The sequence below is a fragment of the Suncus etruscus genome, chromosome 7 (assembly GCF_024139225.1).
Source record: "Suncus etruscus isolate mSunEtr1 chromosome 7, mSunEtr1.pri.cur, whole genome shotgun sequence".
NCBI lineage: Eukaryota > Metazoa > Chordata > Mammalia > Eulipotyphla > Soricidae > Suncus > Suncus etruscus.
In genome coordinates this window covers 5,393,764-5,412,767 of record NC_064854.1, presented here as the reverse complement: position 1 = coordinate 5,412,767, position 19,004 = coordinate 5,393,764, and the positions used below count along the sequence as shown (strand labels likewise).

The window sequence follows — 19,004 nt, the reverse complement described above, 5'->3', positions numbered from 1 at the left end:
AGTTATTCAAACCTGTAATTGCTTGCTTTCGTTAATAAACATTTTCTTCTGCTTATTAGTCTCTTCAGTCTTGGCTTTAGTGGAAACTCAAAAAATCCAACCCAAAAATAGAATCTAATTCTGATTCCACAAATGAAAAGCTGTTACTAAAAATAAAAGAGAATCTAGATCTATCTTTCATATTCTCATTTTTACTTCAGTAGATTTGAACCTCAGATTATGGACTCAATGACTGAAATTCCACCATCATATATCCTTGAATAATATTTTCATCATAATAATGATGGGAGGAAACATCACTACCAAACTGACTTTAATTATATGTAGTGTAGTATCACTTAAAAAATCAGCTTTTAAGAACCTGTGAATGACTTTACAAGTCAAGAATAAATATTTGAGTTGTCATGTCTGCATTTGATCATCTCCATAAACTCACACTACTCTCAAACGATATGTTTATCAAGCTGTGAAAAATCATGGGTACACCACCTGCTCAGCTGAAAACCACAGTCTCAGGAGGAGGAAAGCCAAGTCCCTGCGACCCTGCCAAAGTCACACAAGCTACACTCACCACCCACAATTGCAGCTTTGACAGTAGCCCGGTTTTACCACTTTTCTGGCTCTCTGCAGACACCAATATGATAAAACTCCAATTACACACTAATTTAGATGCCAATATGTATCTGAAGCCATCTAATGTTCGGAAACAAAAGAAGTAACAGAATGATCAACTAGCAGCAAGAGCTTACAAAACCTTCAGACAAATGATTTAATGAGCTCATTGCAAGATACAATAATTTTCACAATTTTTCTTGTTGCTATGCTCTTTCTTTTCTTTTTTAAAATCATTTTGCTTCCACTTACCTAGAAACAAATGTATTATGAATGTATTATGATCAACCATGTCAACTATGTGAAACATGGCCATTAAAGTTATTTGAAAAAGAATTAGTTTCCTTTCCTTTTTTTTTGGGGGGGGGCACACCCAGTGAGGCTCAGGGGTGACTTCTGGCTATGCGCTCAGAAATTGCTCCTGGGTTGGGGGACCACATAGGACACCAGGAAATGGAACCACAGTCCATCCTAGGTCAGTGTGTGCAAGGCAAATGCCCTACCACTTGCACCACTGCTCCGGTCCCAAGTTTCCTTCAAAGATTGTATTTTCAGTATTCTTGTAGTAGTTCTTATGTTAAAATGATATTACATATGTGGAAAGGTCACTTTAAAGTCACTTTAAATTTTGCCCATGGGACAGGACATTGAACCTATTGCCAATCAAAGTACATAATAATAGTATGGCTAGGGGTGAAAGATGGCAGCAGATAAAAATTCTCCCCCAGTTAGTTGCCCTCTCTTCACATATGCCTATGCCCAGAAAAATGATATATTCAGGAAGGAACAAATATTATGCCTAGGACTATGACTGTCTAAGATCTAAGAAAAGGATGACAGGATAACATGGAGTCTGAGGTGCAACTTGAGAGAGGACCAGCTACAGGTATTGGAGTGCAGGAGTCTTGCCCACAAACACGTGGCAGCAGGTTGGAAACTAAGGAAAGCTAAGACAAGATATTAGGGAACCACTAGGGTACAGTATAGGAAAGACCCAGGATCATAATTTTAGACTAAGAAAACAGACACCAGAGAGAATACAGTAAACTCTAACTTAATCTTCTGAATTGTATGCAAATCTTTCATACAATAATTAAAAACCCACCAGGTCAGAAATATTCATATTCTCACTAGCAAAAGCCAAGTAAGTGAACAGTACATTGACAATATCTTGTTTTTACATGTGGGACTCTCATTTCCTGTCATGATATTCAGCCCTTGTTTTTTTTTTTATATTTTAGATATCGCAAGAACAAGAAAACATAGGATAATTTAAGACTTAAACAAGTTGAGTTTCAAACTATAAATCTTTAATAATATCAATTTGAGCTTAGTATGAGAAATGATTTTGTGCTCAATTTAAATTTACATTTATTTATAAACAATACCTGTAGTTTTTCTATAGTCCTGGAATGGGAATACTTTTTAAAAATATATTTTGGGCACTAAAAAATAGTTTTGGGGTAGAAAGTCTAGGCACTGAATAGTGCCTAGGATTCATCAGGCCCCAGGATAGACTAAATTTTCTCCAGAGCACTGTCAGGATTGATACCCAAGCACAGAAATAGAAATAACCTCAAGTGCTGCCAACTATAGCCCTTAAATAAGAAGTGAACAATTAATGGAGCCGAAGTGATGTCACTGCAGTAGGGTGTTTGCCTTTCACTAGCTGACCTAGGATAGACTGCAGTTTGATTCCCCCTGCATCCCATTTGGTTCCCCATACCAGGAGCAATTTCTGAGCGCATAGCCAGGAGTAACCCCTGAGCATCACTGGGTGTGGCCCAAAAACCAAAAAAAATTAATATATAAAAATCAACCAATAAAATTACAAAAATGCTTGGTACTCAATGAATATCATATACCTGAAAAATCAACTAAAATTTTTATAAGTTTTTAATTTTTTAATTTTAATTTTTTCAATTTACTTCCTGGTGGGATCTGAAAGAGCTCAGGGTAATGGGTCAGCGCAAAGAGAGGACTGGAAAGACAATCCAATCCGCAGGTAACACGCTTGCCTCACATATGTCCAACATAAATTCAATCCCTGACACCGCAGGTGGTAGTTCAAGTCCTCACAGGAGTTATACCTGAGTGAAGATTGCAGAGTGGGGCTTGAGTACAGTTGGGTGTGGAACAAAAACCAAAAGTAAATAACCAGACTAGGAGAGATAGTACTTGCCTGCCTGCATGTGGCAGATGGGTTCTTAACAACAGAACCACACATGGGCACCTTAAGCTTCACCAAGAGTTAGCACTGAGCAGAAACTCAGGAACAAGCCATCAGCACTACCAGGTATGACCCCACAACAATAATTAAATAAAATAGATGACAAATGAACACAGTTTTCCTGAGCATTTAGTAAGAAAATGTTCATGGAAATTTGACTACAAAAACCATTTTTGTTTAGTGTCAGAATTTTATTATATGTATGAATATATATATATATATATATATATATATATATATATATATATATATAGTGGTCTAATATGTTAAAGTTCTAGCTGTTGCCAAGCAACAATTTTCTCTGTTCTATTTCCTTCCTTTGGTGGAAGAGAATGTTTGTCTTTATCAAAAAGAAAAAAAAGAAAAAGAGAAATTAACTTGAAAGGTATTTATAAAGCCAGATAACTGCTACATTAGTTGGTCTTTCAAGCTGCAAATATAACTAGTATAACAATTTTGAAGGGATCATCCCAAGGAATTTGCAATAATTCAAAATTGTCAAAAGAAAAGCCATGAATGTGGATTCACAGAACACACCTGGAAAGATAAATATTTGTAAGAGGTCCATTCTTTCTGAAACAAAGGCTATTGAGAATAGAGATTACCCACACTACTGTAATCTCTTGCGAAAAATAAATATGCCTTTCGTGAAAGGAATCGAAGATAGGCATAACTGCGGCCGGATTGAAAAGCGAAATAATCCATCTTTTCTGAAATTTCACCCTTATCCTCCATCAGTTCTGCCAGACTATCATTTATATTCTCCGTATCCCCCACCCGAAGGGCCAGAATATCCATTTGCTCCTCTTAGGGATGATGTGCCCTTATGTGACACTTGTTCAGGATTTTTGAGTCCTGGTGGTGATGCTGATTTGAATCCTGGCACTGGCAGAAGAATACCAAGCCTTGTGGACTTCAGTGATGTTAAACCTCAACATCAATTTCCCAAGCCAGAGACAGAATTTCAAACCATTAAAGAGCAAATAATTCTCGTAGACAAACTGAAACAGGACAGGAGATGGAACTCCAGGGCAATAACAGATGTTTCCATCAGAGCAAGACTTGGAGGTAAATAAAATGGAATGAAATTAATGTTTTTAAACTTTCAAGCATAAGCTAAACAATATGGATATAAGATTTATTATGTGTAAGTTAATGTAACATAAAATTATCAAATAATTATCAGTTTAAAATGATAGCTTATGAAGGAAAATATTGAACAATGAATATTCTCTCCAAAGTTTATTTGTGAAGCAATATTTGATTTTTTAAATGTGTGTTCATTAGTATCTCTTATTTTCACTAAGTACATATCATAGATGACTGATTTCTACTCTGTTTATGTTTAATTTTGATTATTTTATAACATATCTCTCTATCTGTCTCCCTTAAAAATGAATCTGCTTGTAGTTATTAAAAAGTTAAGTTAAGGGCCTGGAGAGATAGCCCAGTGGAGTTTGCCTTGCAAGCAGCCGATCCAGGACCAAAGGTGGTTGGTTCGAATCCTGGTGTCCCATATGGTCCCCCGTGCCTGCCAGGAGCTATTTCTGAGCAGACAGCCAGGAGTAACCCCTGAGCACCGCTGGGTGTGGCCCAAAAACCAAAAAAAAAAAAAAAAAAAAGTTAAGTTAAGGAGGCTGGAATGAAATGGGAGAATAGTTGAACATCAATTTAGAGGTGTGGCAAGAACAAGAGGTGAGAAGCCAAAGAACCTTCACTACAGAGCTTGAGGCAGAACTGATGAGTCTTTACCAAAAACAGCCTCTTATGTTTCATTTGTATTCATTATATTTATATAGCCAAAAAATAACTTTTATATAAATCTTACATAAACGGTTACATAAATCTATAAAACTGTTATAAATATCCAAAGAAATTTATACACATGCCTATAACATGTCTGAAAGAAATCCACAGGAGTGCAAAGAGATAAGCTTCTTTGAACATACAGATTTGAAAAACCCAAATGCTATCATGAGAGACACTGAGATCTCTGTAGCGTGAGAGACATTGTTTTCCTTCCGCCACTGCTTAACACTTAGAGGACTCAGGAGATAATGTGCAAAGAAGCAGTAAGAGACATTATTTGTTGGGTCAGTATGGAAACTAAAGTGGCTATACACTCCAGCTCTGTTTGCAATGAATATGATACAAAGTTTTAGGTTATTTTACAATTAGATGAGTTCATACATTAAATGCTAACTATTAATGGTTTCATGAAATATGGTATAACCTTTGCAAACATCACTGTCACCTACCACTAAGCCACATATATCCATTATTAGTTTTTTTTAATATTAGGCACCACGCTATAAAAATTGTTAATGATTTCATGCATACATGTAAAACACAACCCAGCACACATCCTCAAGCTGTGTGCCCGCTTATGTCCACCATGGTCTCAGTGTTCCAGCCCTCCTATTTCCTTGATTCCCTCCCTGTGGTATATTCTTACTAAATACCAATTCTCAATTACTGATGCCTTTTGGAATTAATTGCACCACTACTTTTCTTTTTTGTAGCACAGAGAAATCATTCTATGTCTGTCCCTCTCATCTATCTGCTCTGAGTGTCCATATTAATTCAGCAGCAAATCACATTTTTCATATTTTCATGTAATATATATACACTATCTATACATAAATATGTATATACATACACATATACACATATATGTATATGTATATAAGTAGACACTATAGTTTAAGTCAGTCATTTGTTCCTGGACATTTGGATTGTTTCCAGATTTTGACTATTTTGAATATTGCTGCAATGCACAATGCAGTTCAAATATCTTCTACGAATAAGAGTTTTGGGGATTTTGTGGTAGATGCCAAGAAATGGAATTGCTGGGCCAAATCAAAGTTAAATTTATGCATTTTTGAGAAATGTTATTATTGTTTTTCAAAAGGGCTAGGCCAGTAAAGAATCCCACCAACTTTAAACAAAGGTCTCTTTTCCAACAATTATACCAATTATACCAACATTGGTTCTTTTTTTATGTGTACCAAATAACTATTGTGAGATGATACCTATTGTTATTTTGATGTGCATTGCACTAATGATAAATAATGTAGAACACTTTATCACATAGTTTTGGACATTTGTATGTCTTCTTTGAGGAAATGATTTTACCTATCCCACAGCAAACTTTAAAAGGATGTCTGCTTTTGTCTTTTATAGTTCTACCAGTGATTTATGAATCTCAGATATTAATCCTTTATCATAATTAAGTTCTTAGTTTATCTGGTAGTCTCTTTATCTTTGCTTCTATTTTCATTTTAATTAAACATACCATTACAAAAATTGTGTGAAGTATTATACTTATGTTTTCCTTGATATGATATAAACATTCAGGTCTGAAAATGGGTCTTTTATAATTGATATTTGACTTTGGTGCATGGTGTTAGGAAGGAGTCCAAACTCTTTTTTTTTGCATATAAATTATCAGTTATCTCACCACAATTTGTGGAAGAGTGTTTCTGTGCTCAACATCATATCTTTTGCTTCTTTATCAAAAACTACATTTCATAGACCAGAGGATCTGCCTACTGAGATGCGATTCTATTTAATTGATAGTTGTTGTTCAAGTACCACATTGTTTTGACTACTATATTTTTATATTACAGTTTGAAGTAGAGAAGAGATAAACTTGTGACTTGGAATGGTGTTTAGTGTTTCTTCTCTTTAATTACTTTATGTATATAAAGTATATCGATTTAGAAAAGCCATAGATTTTTGAGTACTAATTTATAGCTAACACTTTATTATAGAAATCTATTGTTTCTAGAAGCTTTTAGTTTATATTTAAGAGTCTTAGAGTATCATATCTATGGTACTATATTCCTTAAAATATATTCCTTAGTTCATAGGATTAGGATATGGTATCATGTCATCTTCAAACAGTTAAAGCTTGACTTCTTCCTTTACTCTCTGTGTGTCCATGATAGCTTTTTCTTGCCTAATTATATAGTAAGCACTTACAGATTCATATTAACAGGAGTGGTAAAAGGAGGAAACATTTACTTGTACCAGATCTTAGAGAAAAGGCTTTATTTTTTTCTCATTGAGTACAATATTCTTTGCTGTGGGATTATGGTAAATGGCCTTGACTATATTGAGAAAGTTCCTTCAATTTCCATTTCATTGAGAGTTTTTCATAAATGGGTGCTGGACCTTCTCAAATGCTTTTGCTGCATCTATTATATGATCATATGATTTTCAGTTTTTCTTTTGTTGATATGGTATATTATGTTGATTAGTTTGCATATGTTAAACCATCCTTATATGTAACTTATCACCTTAAGCAGACAACCCTATTTTAACATCCAGAGTACCACATTCTGCTTTCCCTCATTCCCTTATTCTGAGATTCCTAAACAAAGAAGCACACACCCTGTTTTAACCCACGCTCACATCCTACCTGATTGGCTGACACACAGTCCATACCTTACTCTCTCCTAATATAAATATCATTTCCCACCTACAATGAACTGGCTGGTGGTGCTTCTTTGTGAGTGCTCTACTCTCCTGAGATTTGATCTCACCAGCGACTTACATCTTAGGATCAGATCTGACAGGCTTCATTTACACTTGCATCTCTCAAATGAATCCTACTTGGTCATGGTGTCTGACCATCTTGATGAGCTGTTGGATTCTATTTGCTATGTTTTGTTGAGGATCTTAGCATATATGTTCTTCAAGAATATAGGTCTGTCTTCCTTCCTTCCTTCCTTCCTTCCTTCCTTCCTTCCTTCCTTCCTTCCTTCCTTCCTTCCTTCCTTCCTTCCTTCCTTCCTTCTTCCTTCTTGCTTGCTTTCTTGCTTTTTCTCTCTCCTCAAACTGTTTAGAGTAGTGCTTCTCAAATAGTGGGGCACGCCCCCCAGCTCAAATTATTTTATATATTTTTTGTTTTGCAGGTTAAAGGATTTTATTTTAATAAAGATACTATTTACAGTCACACAGGGGAGGGCGTGAAACATGTTTTCTTCTTCCTAGTGGGGCATGACAGAAAATAATATAGAAGCACTGGTTTAGAGAGTTTCTATTTCTTCAATTTCCTGTCTGAGCCTGAAAAGGATTAGCAGTAGGTCTCTTTAAAGATTTGAAAAAAACAATTAGTGAATCCATCTGTGCCTGGACTCTTGTTTTGGAAAACTCTTTTGGTTGTCATTTTAATTTCCTCAGTAGTGGTATGTCTGTTCAGATATACCAGATCATCATGATTCAACCTTGGGAGGTTAGGAGTTTAAGAATTTATCCATTTCTTCCAAGTTCACTTGTTTTGTGGCAGAAAGAATATCACTGTAATCTCTGATTGTCTTTGAATTTCTGTAGTGTCTGTATGGACATCCCCTTTTGATTTTTGATCCAGCTTAGTAATTTTCTCTCATTGTGATTCTAGCTAATGTTTTATTGACCAAGCTTAATTTTTCAAAGAACTAACTCTTTAATTTTTTGGACTGTTACTTGGGTGTCAAGTTCATTAATTTCTGCTCTAAATTTTATTGTTTCCTTCCACCGCCTATTTTTGGTTCATTTCCAATTTTTTAACAATGCCATTAAGTTATTTATGTACACCTTTTATTCCATCACTATTAATCACTGCAAATCTATAAATTTTTCTTAATATCACTTTTTCCATATTCCACAAATTCTTTCAATATGTGTCTTTGTTTTTTATTGTTTCCAGGAATATTTTCATTTCCTCTGATTTCATCTATGACTGACTGGTTATTCAGATGTGACCTTTTTATTTCTCTGTGTCTGTATGTAACTCATATTTATTTTCAGTGCATCGTGTCATGATTTGAGAAAATATTTGATACAATTTCTATTTTCTTGATTTTATTGAGGTATGTGTTCTGGTCCACCATGTGGTCTGTCTTATAGAATGTCCCATGTGCATTGGAGAAGAATGTGTATAAAGCTTTCTGGGGATAAAAATAAAACCTTATATATAGCTACTAAGCACTCTTTTCTATTTCTTCCTTCAAAGCCAGTATATCCTTGTTAAGTTTCACCCTGGTTGATCTATCCAGAAGTGACAGGGCAATGTTGAATATCGCACTATTATTATGTTGCTCTTGATGTCTTTCTTCGAGTCTACTAGTAATTGTTTTAAGTATAAAGCTGACCCATCAGTAGGTACATATATGTTTAGGAGTGTGATGTCTTCCTAATGAACACATATCTTGATTATTGAGAAATGCCCATCTCTGTCTCTTAGAACCTTTTAAAACTTAAATTATGTGTCATCTAATATTAGTACGGATGCTTTGGTCTTTTTAAGGAAATTGTTTGTTTCAAGGATTTTCCTCTAACCTTTTGTGTTGAGAATTTCTTTGCTCTGACTATTCAAGTTGTTTCTTGCAGGCAGAAAAATGTTTGATCTACTTTTATGATCCATTTTTCCACTCTGTGTTTCTTACTGGTACATTTAAACCATTAACATGGAGAGAGATGGTTGTCAAGGGATTTTGTGCCCTTTTTTCGTAGATGTCTTGCGTTAAAGTAGACTGTTAAGTTCTTCTTTGATATTGGCTTAGAATCTGTGAAGCTGTTGTATATGCATCAAGCGATAGATTTTCCTTCAAACCTGAATAAAAGTCTGGCTGGGTGAAGTATTCATGTTGAGGCATTCATTCTTTAAGTTTTTTTCACCTAATTCTGCCACTGCCTTCTGGCCTAGAGGGTAGAGTGTTACATATCTGGTCTGATCTTAAGGAGGCTTCTTTGTATATAATTTCCCTTTTTGATCATGTTGCCTTCAGTATTTTATCGCTGTCTGTTGTTTTCATCATTATGACTAGGATGTGCCTTTGGGAGCTTTTATTTTGATCTCTTTTAGCAGGTTCTCTTTAGGCGTCTAGGATGTGGATGCATGCAATCTTCAGTTCTGGAACTTTCACAAGAATATCTGTGACTTTCCTTCATCATTAGGTTTTCACACTTGATCTTAGCCAAAAGGCCGAGAAGCTATCATCATCAGGTTTTCTTTCTGCCTCTCAGTACCCCAATTCTTATGTTGTTCCTCTTGAATTTATCCCAAGGGTCTATTCTTGTGTTTTCACTTATAATGAGGATGTTTTCAATCCCCTGTTCATTTATTTTAGGGCTCTTTTCCAACTTCTGTTGTATGAAGGTGTTTTACAGCTCATCTTCTAGCTCACTAATTTAGCCTTAGTAACTGTTGCTTTGTTGGTGAAGCCTATCAGTGAATTTCTCATTTCACCCACTACATTTTATTCCTGTTATTTCTGTTTGAAGTTTTATTATTTTTAATGTCATATCCTCTTGAGTCTTATTGGCTGTTCCTTCTGTTCATTTCATGGTTCCTTTGAGTTCTTTGAACATTCTCCACATTTCCTCTTGAAAGTATTTATCAGAGAGGCTATATAGGTGGCTGGTACTAGCTGAGTCTTCCAAACAAGCATTTTCAGTCTCTAAGCATGCTGGTTTTCTGCATTGTTTCCCCCATGTGACCTTAGCACTGTCGTGTGTTGTGTGATGTGTTGTGTTGTGGTTCAATGCTCATCTCTAAGAGAATACTTCTGATGATTTTTACTTCTTTATTAAGTTGATTACTAGGTATTTTATTTTACAAGGGACAATTGTGAATTGAACATTTTAATATCTTTATATTTTATTATTTGCTTATAGAATAGAATAAGCAGGGATTTAAATGTGCTGATTTTGTAACATGCTGCTTTTTACCAAGAAGCTTGTAGAAATAATACACTACATAGGAGCTTTTCTTTGTGAGATTTTGATTTTTTTGGTCCTGTTTGGATGACCTTACCATCTCTTTCTTGCCTAATTGCTATGTTGAACACTATCTGAATATTAATGGCAAGAGTGGGCAGCTATGCCATGTGCCACTTTTTTTATACATGAAATACAGTATTTTCTGCAGGCTGTAGCAAATAGCTTAATATTGTTGAAAAATTTCCTTCAAAACCATTTTTGTTATGAATGACTCTAGCATTTTGTCAAATGTTTCGCCTGATCTATTTTTATGCTTATATTTTTATTTTTGTATTTTTTCCTTTGGGCCACACCAACCAGTGCTCAAAGCTTACCTAAGAGATTACTCCAGAAAGCCTGGATTTCATTTTTAGAGATATAACTCAGTCAGCCATGTACAAAACCATAACACTCAGCTTCACTGTCTCTGTGGCCTTAGATTTTATTTTAATTGATGTTCTGTACTAGAGTGATTGATTTGAAAATACGAAATAATCCTTGAATTTCTAGATACATCTTTCTTAGTTATAATGTATTATCTCTTTGATATAGTATCTAGTTCATTAATATTTGGTTGAGGAATATAGATCTAGTTTTTCCTTCTGGTAATCTGTCTGTTTTGGGTACCAAAGTAATGCTGCCTCATAGAAACTGAAAGATGTTCTGTTTCTTCAACTTTCTTGAAAAGGCCTGGGATTATGTCTTGAAATATTTGGAAGTACACACTAGTGAATTTATTTTTGGCTGGGTAAATTTTATCATCATTTCACTTTATTTGAAAGTAATTAGATTCCTCGGTTACTCTGCTTCTTCTTGGTTCAATCTTAGAAGGTTATAGATTTCCCCCAAATTTAAGCATTTCTCTAGGTTCTCCTATTTGATTTCAAAGAGATTTTTAGAACCAGTCCCTCATGATGCCTTGAATTTCTGTTGTGTATGATGTGACCTTTACACTATGATTTCTGATTTTATTTATGAGGCTTCTTTTTATTTGTGAGTTTGTACATCTTAATTTTTCAAAGAACTTAGTTTCTCTTTTACCTTTATTTAGTTAATTGTCAACCTTTCTTAATTTGTATTCTTCTTCTTTTTTGGGGGGTGGGGTGGGGTGCATACCCAGTGACACTCAGAGGTTACTCCTGGCTATGTACTGAGAAATTGCCCCTGACTTGGGAACCATATGGGATGCCTGGGATCGAATCCAGGTCCACCCTGGGTCAGATGCATGCAAGGCAAATGCCCTATTGCTGGCCATCGCGTCGGCCCCCCTTTTCATTATTCTATGATCAGAATATATGGTGTACTCTATTTCAATCCTTTAAAGTATAGAATTTGTGGTCTACATATAGCCTATTCCAGAGAACTCTCACGTATACATAATATATACAATTATACAATCCATTTACAATGGATTTTTTTTTCTGGAGCCTGAGAGATAGTACAATGGATGAGGCATTTACCTTAAAAGCAGACAATCCAAGTTTAATCCAAAGAATACCTTATAGTCCCCTGAGAACAGTTGGCGTGATCCTTCATTGCAAAGTCATGAGTAAGCTCTGAATGCCATCAGTTTTGAACCCAATATTAAAAATAAACAAATGGGGGCCGGGCGGTGGCGCAAGAGGTAAGGTGCCTGCCTTACCTGCGCTAGCCTTGGACGGACCGCGGTTCGATCCCCCGGTGTCCCATATGGTCCCCCAAGCCAGGAGCGACTTCTGAGCACATAGCCAGGAGTAACCCCTGAGCGTTACCGGGTGTGGCCCAAAAACCAAAAAAAAAAAAAAAAAAAAAAAAAAAAAAAATAAACAAATGTAGAAAAATGTGAATTCTTCCTGTGTAGCTTGCTCATGGAGTGTTCTTTAGGTCACATTATCTGTTAGGTTAAGATGAATTTTTTTTGTTCAAGTTCTTTACTTTTAATTTATCTTTTTCTTTATTTCTTTTTTTTATTATATATATATTTTTTTTATTTAAACACCTTGATTACATACATGATTGTGTTTGGGTTTCAGTCATATAAAGAACACCACCCATCACCAGTGCAACATTCCCATCACCAATGTCCCAAGTCTCCCTCTTCCCCACCCTACCCCCGCCTGTACTCTAAACAGGTTAAAATATTGAAGGCTCTCTCTCTTATTATATTGCTATTTTCTTCCTCTTATATCAAAATTTGGGGGCCGGGCGGTGGCGCTGGAGGTAAGGTGCCTGCCTTGCCTGCGCTAGCCTAGGACGGACCGCGGCTCGATCCCCCGGCGTCCCATATGGTCCCCCAAGAAGCCAGGAGCAACTTCTGAGCACATAGCCAGGAGTAACCCCTGAGCGTCACAGGGTGTGGCCCAAAAACCAAAAAAAAAAAATTTGATCATGTATGTTGAATCTTTTGGTACATAGATAAAATAAATTATAGAATGTTAAAAGAACAGAAAATTAGGCTGATTCTAAATTTGGTTCTCTAAAAAGATTTTTTTATTTTTTTGGTTTTTGGGACACACCTGGTGATGTTCAGGGATTACTTCTGGCTATGCGCTCAGAAATCGCTTTTTTCTTGAGGACCACATGGGGCCGAGGAATCGCACCGCAGTCGATCCTAGGTCAGCAGTATGCAAGGCAAACGCCCTACTGCTTTGCCACTGCTCAGGCCTCTCTAAAAGAATTTTGTTAGCAAATATCAACATTTAATTTCTAGTTATATTAATTAGGAAAATTCAGGGAAGACAATTCATATATTTTGCATATTTCAAAATTCTATATCTCTGACAAATAAAACAAAGACTGAACAAATTGTATTTTAAAAGAATTTTTTAAAGAACCATATATGGATTTTTAAATTAAAGTAGCAGGAATTACTATTAAATAGCTTTTGTAACAGACCCCCTTTAAGTTCATACAATTTCATGAGTTACAAAATACTTTCGATAAAAATGTTAAGTATGCCAAATCTCTTAATGTTATCATGCAGTATTTCTTTATAATTGAGTAAAGTCTGTAGCACTTTCTTTAACTAAAGTTATATATATTTAATAACATGGAAGTAGTGAATAGAGATCCAAGCAGTATAGAAGAGATATGCAATATCAGGTCTTCAAAGTGGTTCTTTCCAATTCCCCATTCCCAGTGTATATCTACAACTACATTTTTTTAGGAAAACGAAATATATTCCCACCTCATATTGTTAGTGAAAGTATATTGACTTCATCTAAGTGTCTTTGTTTATTTAATATAAGCAAGAAGCAAGTTCATATTGATGAAAGTTGAGGTTTGGTAAATCTTTGCACGTTGGAATTGTTTCTTTGATAATTCATTGGAATTATTCTTCTGAAATTTCTGTCACCATTCTGTTAAATACATAATTTAAATATAAGTCCTCAACAAAGCCTTTTTCAAAGTAATTCTTTGAATGGCTTGAAATCAAATGGACATCACAAAATTCCATTCTATTGGTACTGCAAATGTTAGAATAAGAATTACTTTTGGTCCTGTCAAAAGATTCCTGAGTTGGAATTATCTTACTATTTCTTTGTTTATGACCACACCCACTGCTGTTTAGAGCTTATGCCTGACTTTGTGCTCAGAGATCACTCCTGATAGCGCACAGGGGATCCAATATGGTGCCAGGGATTGAATGAATATACAAGGCAGACATTGTAACATTGTACCTCTATGACCTGCTGGTAAAGGATATTCAATAAACCATTCGTTTTCATTTAATGAGGAAGTGACATACACAGTAAGCTATTTTACTGGATCTCTCCATCCCTAAATTATTTTATTATTTAAACTGAAATGATATGGGATTAAGCACCCACTCTCACCTTCCCATCTCACCTAAATCTCTGTATTAATTTTCTACTGTGGCTTTTTTCAGATTGTCACAATGTTAGAAGTTAAAACAAAGATGGTTCACTAGCTTAGTTTTGTGGGTCAAGAAATATATATGACCACAGTGCAAACATCTATATTAAAAATAAATTCCCTATGTAGAAGAAGACTTATGGCAGGCAAATGGTGGTGGGGGTATTGGTGAAGGAAAGTGGACGCTGGTGAAAGGGTTGGTGTTGAAATATTGTATGCCTGAACTTTTATCATGAATAACTTTATAATTTCATAGTGATGATATTAAAATAAAGATTTAAAAATAAAATAAAAAAGAAACATGGGTGACTTCAATTGAATTGTCTCAGTATATCAGTGCTGAAAACAATTTGCTCTTCTTTGGAGAAGTCTTGGGGAAATTTTACTTCTGGATTTATTCATTATAGTAATTATAAAAATAATTATAAAAATTAGTTCCTTGCTTCTCAGGTGCTGCTTTCTTGCTCTCTGAGAAATAAATGTCATCGTTTTCTGTTCCTAGAGACAGTCCATATTCCTTCTTATGTGACCTTATCTATCTTAAACATTTGAAGCCTTTTCCTAATATAATTTCTCTGATTTAATTTACTAAAGTAATAGTGCTCACTAGTTTCTTCACCTCTCCCATACTAGTCCATTTGTAGATTCTGCTGTCATTTTCTCCATCAGATATTGACTGTTATCATCATCATTATGAAACATACTTTATTAGCAGACACTAATTTTTCACTATTTATAATTAATAGATTAATAATAAATTGTTGGGCACTTAATTATGTCCAAAATATTGCTAGACAGTATTTACTTCATTATTATTTAAAGAAAAGGAAATGAGACTATTTTCTATTTGTTTAGAGAAGCTCCAATCCAGAACTCCTTTTTGTCCATCTTTTTATAACTGTATATTTCCAGTTATGGTATTTCACATATTTATTGCACACTATTTTTTAAAATTCTCAATATTTATACCTAAGATGGATTATTTATGTAAGTCTTACTCCTTCATGTCTCATTCTCATAAAACCTACATGGACATAAACATATTCTTAAAACCCCAAAGAGCACTTTTAATAAATGGACTATGGACAAGGAATTATGGAACACTTTAATAGTCCCAGACATCCCATTCCCGTATCTAGAAGTGCTCAAGTATCTCTATGGTTGTAACTGGTAATACTTTGGTACAGTTTTTGTGAACTTTAGGCATGTACTTGAGTCACTCTCTTATCTCCTGGTGCTCTTATTGTACTTTTAACCCAAATGTAATTCTTTGTTTTCAGGTTGGACAAGCCCAGTGAAAGTTGTACCTCTACGACCTGCTGATAAAGGATATTCAATAAACCATTCGTTTTCATTTAATGAGGAAGTGACATACACAGTAAGCTATTTTACTGGATGGGGTGAACAATATTCCTAATTAACATTTTCCTTCATATCGGATAGATGTGATCATTTATGACCTACAAAAATATCTTTCTTCTACAACATGCTGCTTATGTGCGTAATTATATGCAGGCCTGCTGTAGATTGACCTTTGTGAATCTACTTGTGGTATACCTACAATAGTACTAAAGGAGTTCTGTACCATAGATGCTGGTCAGTCATACTGTTTCCAGTAACAGTGAGTGATTAATGTCACCTACTGTTATCATGACTCTGGCAATTGGCATCCTCCCACACTATTGCCCTTGACTTCAGATATTTCCACTGACTGGCTTTCTCGGGGGAAAAAATTAACACAAATCTTCATCTCACTGTTTTTTTTCCCTTCTTGTCCTCTTCTATCAAATTTGAGTACTCCCACAATATATTATTAGAACAAAACTCATCTCTAGGACCTGCTTACAAACTATATTATAATATTATTTTTATGTTATCTGAAAAATGTGATGCTTAGTCGTACTAAATAACAAATGCTGACAATAGTTAGATGCATCTGAAACTAAACTGTGGACGTATATATTAATTTAAACAGTACATTACTGAACCATTTTTCCCATGTGGATTTCATAGTCTCTAAACCTTGATGTTTAAATTACCTGAAGAAATGACAAAAGTGTATGTGGATATAACAAGGCTTATGAAAACACCATTAATTTATATTGTATATAAAATGTACCCAATTATATCGTTTATAGTATGAAAAATTGAGGAACTTACATACAATAAAGATACAACTTTCACTGGACTTGTCCAACCTGAAAACAAAAAAGTATCTGGGTTAAAAGTACTTAAGTACAAACATGTGGGGAATTTTAAAATTCCCTGATAAAAGCTTCAAAGAAACCATCATTTCTTTGAATGATTTCTAAGATACACTTTAATTAAAATGACAAAAGTGAGTTCTTTTTTTTTTTTTTTTTGGTTTTTGGGCCACACCCGGTGACGCTCAGGGGTTACTCCTGGCTATGCGCTCAGAAGTCGCTCCTGGCTTGGGGGACCATATGGGACGCCGGGGGATCGAACCGCGGTCCGTCTCCTAGGCTAGCGCAGGTAAGGCAGGCACCTTACCTCGAGCGCCACCGCCCGGCCCCAAAAGTGAGTTCTTACCTCAGAGGGGCAACATAACTTTTTGGAGCAGGAACAATAAGTACAGTGAGTAGGGCATCTTTTATGAGTTTGACCCGGTTTGATCCTCAGCATCCCATATAATCCCCTGAGCCTGCCAGGAGTAATTTCTGAGCACAGAGCCAGGAATAGCACCTGAACGCCACTGGGAGTGACCCCAAAACAAACACATTAATAAAATAAAATGGCAAAAAATGAAAAATAAATAATGAATCCTAAAAACAGCAAATGAAGGCAAACTCTTAAGTAACTTAAAAGACTGAAACCTGTTTAATCAAATGAAATTCTATAGGTCAGAAAGAATTATATATTTTTGAAAGAAATTATTTTGCAAGAAAATGACATCTAACCAAGATCACCGTATTCATTTAAATATTTCACTCACAAATTTAGAGGAATGATAAAAAAAATTTAGAATAAAAAGTATTTAAGGGGCCGGCGAGGTGGCGCTAGAGGTAAGGTGTCTGCCTTACAAGCTCTAGCCAAGGATCAGGACCGCGGTTCGATCCCCCGGTGTCCCATAGGGTTCCCCCAAGCCAGGGGCAATTTCTGAGCGTTTAGCCAGGAGTAACCCCTGAGCATCAAACGGGTGTGGCCCGAAAAACCAAAAAAAAAAAAAGTATTTAAATAACTGTCTAATTATATGCCCAGATATTTGTTTAAAAAATTAAAAAGATAATATTTGGAAAATAAAATTACTAATAATAGTAGAATAAAATTGACTCTTGTTTAAATTTAAAAAGGTATATATAAACTTGAACTCTAGACATAGTACCATAAAGACAAAAATAATCTAGAAGCATGTATTCCATTTTTGAAATATATTACACCACTACAAAAGTACCTGATCACCTTTTCTTCAATAAATGCATCAGATTAACCCCTGTAGTATGTCTTCTTTTTCTACATCTTAACAATATTTTTGATTATATGTAAAAAAAGAAACAAAAAATAAGAGGTAAGTGAACCTAATGCTACACAACAGGCAGGTTTTAATGTACATGGAAAGTAAAGAAAAGATTGAAAAAAGAATAAAAAATTCATAAACACACAGAAGCTTTATAGAGAAATAATATATTCAATTCTTTTAATCATTCTAATTAAAATTCATTAGTGAGCCTCTAAGGTGTCATATTCTGAACAAAATTCCACGTTTTGATACTTACAAAATATTTATGAATTTGATTGATTAACACACTTCAACTTCATCAAACTTAAAAGGCTCAATATCAATAGACAAAAACAATTGTCAGGATAATGACATTATAAAAATTCAAGGATAACCATACCTATATCAGAAAAATAAATTATTCAAATCAAAAAAGATTTTAAGATACATAAAAGGTGTAATTTAGTTATTAAAGGATTAGTACATTAAGGAATGTAACACCCACTGACATAGATAATTATATAAATATATACATATATAAATATATGTGAGGATACAATATTATATGCATACATCACACATATTTTTACTGTAGACCTTGAGAAAGATCAATATTTACACAAATAGTAAGGTACTGTTATGTTGGTATATATAAATAAATAAATAGTCCCCTTTTTTGATGAAGTGCAGGCCATAATAGACATTTATAAAAGACGGGAACATGAGAGAAACTGGGAATATTGGTGGAGGCAAGTGGATGCTGGTGAGAGTCTGCTATGGGAAAGTTGTATGACTGATAATGAATCATAAAGTTATACTTTATAAATTTGTCATTTTAGGTGATTCAATAAAAAAGAAAAGTATCTCACATCCCCAACAAAATAAGATAGGTAATATTTCTAGTCTCCAGACAAACATAAAAATAATAAAGATGGAGAATCTATACAAAATGCATTTTCAGTTTATGATGAAACAATACCAAAACTAACCAAAAATTAGAAGAACTAAACTATTTGGGACACTGGTGATGGGAATGTTGCACTGGTGATGGGGGTGTTATTTACATGACTGAAACCCAACCACAAGCATGTTTGTAATTAAGGT

At 34.8% G+C, this 19,004-nt stretch overlaps 1 protein-coding gene across 1 annotated transcript in view; it reads left to right on the top strand.

The window, feature by feature from the left end:
• The first annotated feature begins 3,354 nt into the window (after positions 1-3,354).
• Positions 3,355-19,004, top strand: part of SPATA48 (spermatogenesis associated 48) — a 78,008-nt gene continuing 62,358 nt past the window's right edge. The window contains exons 1-2 of the mRNA XM_049777028.1: positions 3,355-3,910; positions 15,724-15,821. Of these exons, the coding sequence (XP_049632985.1) occupies positions 3,355-3,910; positions 15,724-15,821 (654 nt within the window). The remainder of the gene's footprint in view (positions 3,911-15,723; positions 15,822-19,004) is intronic.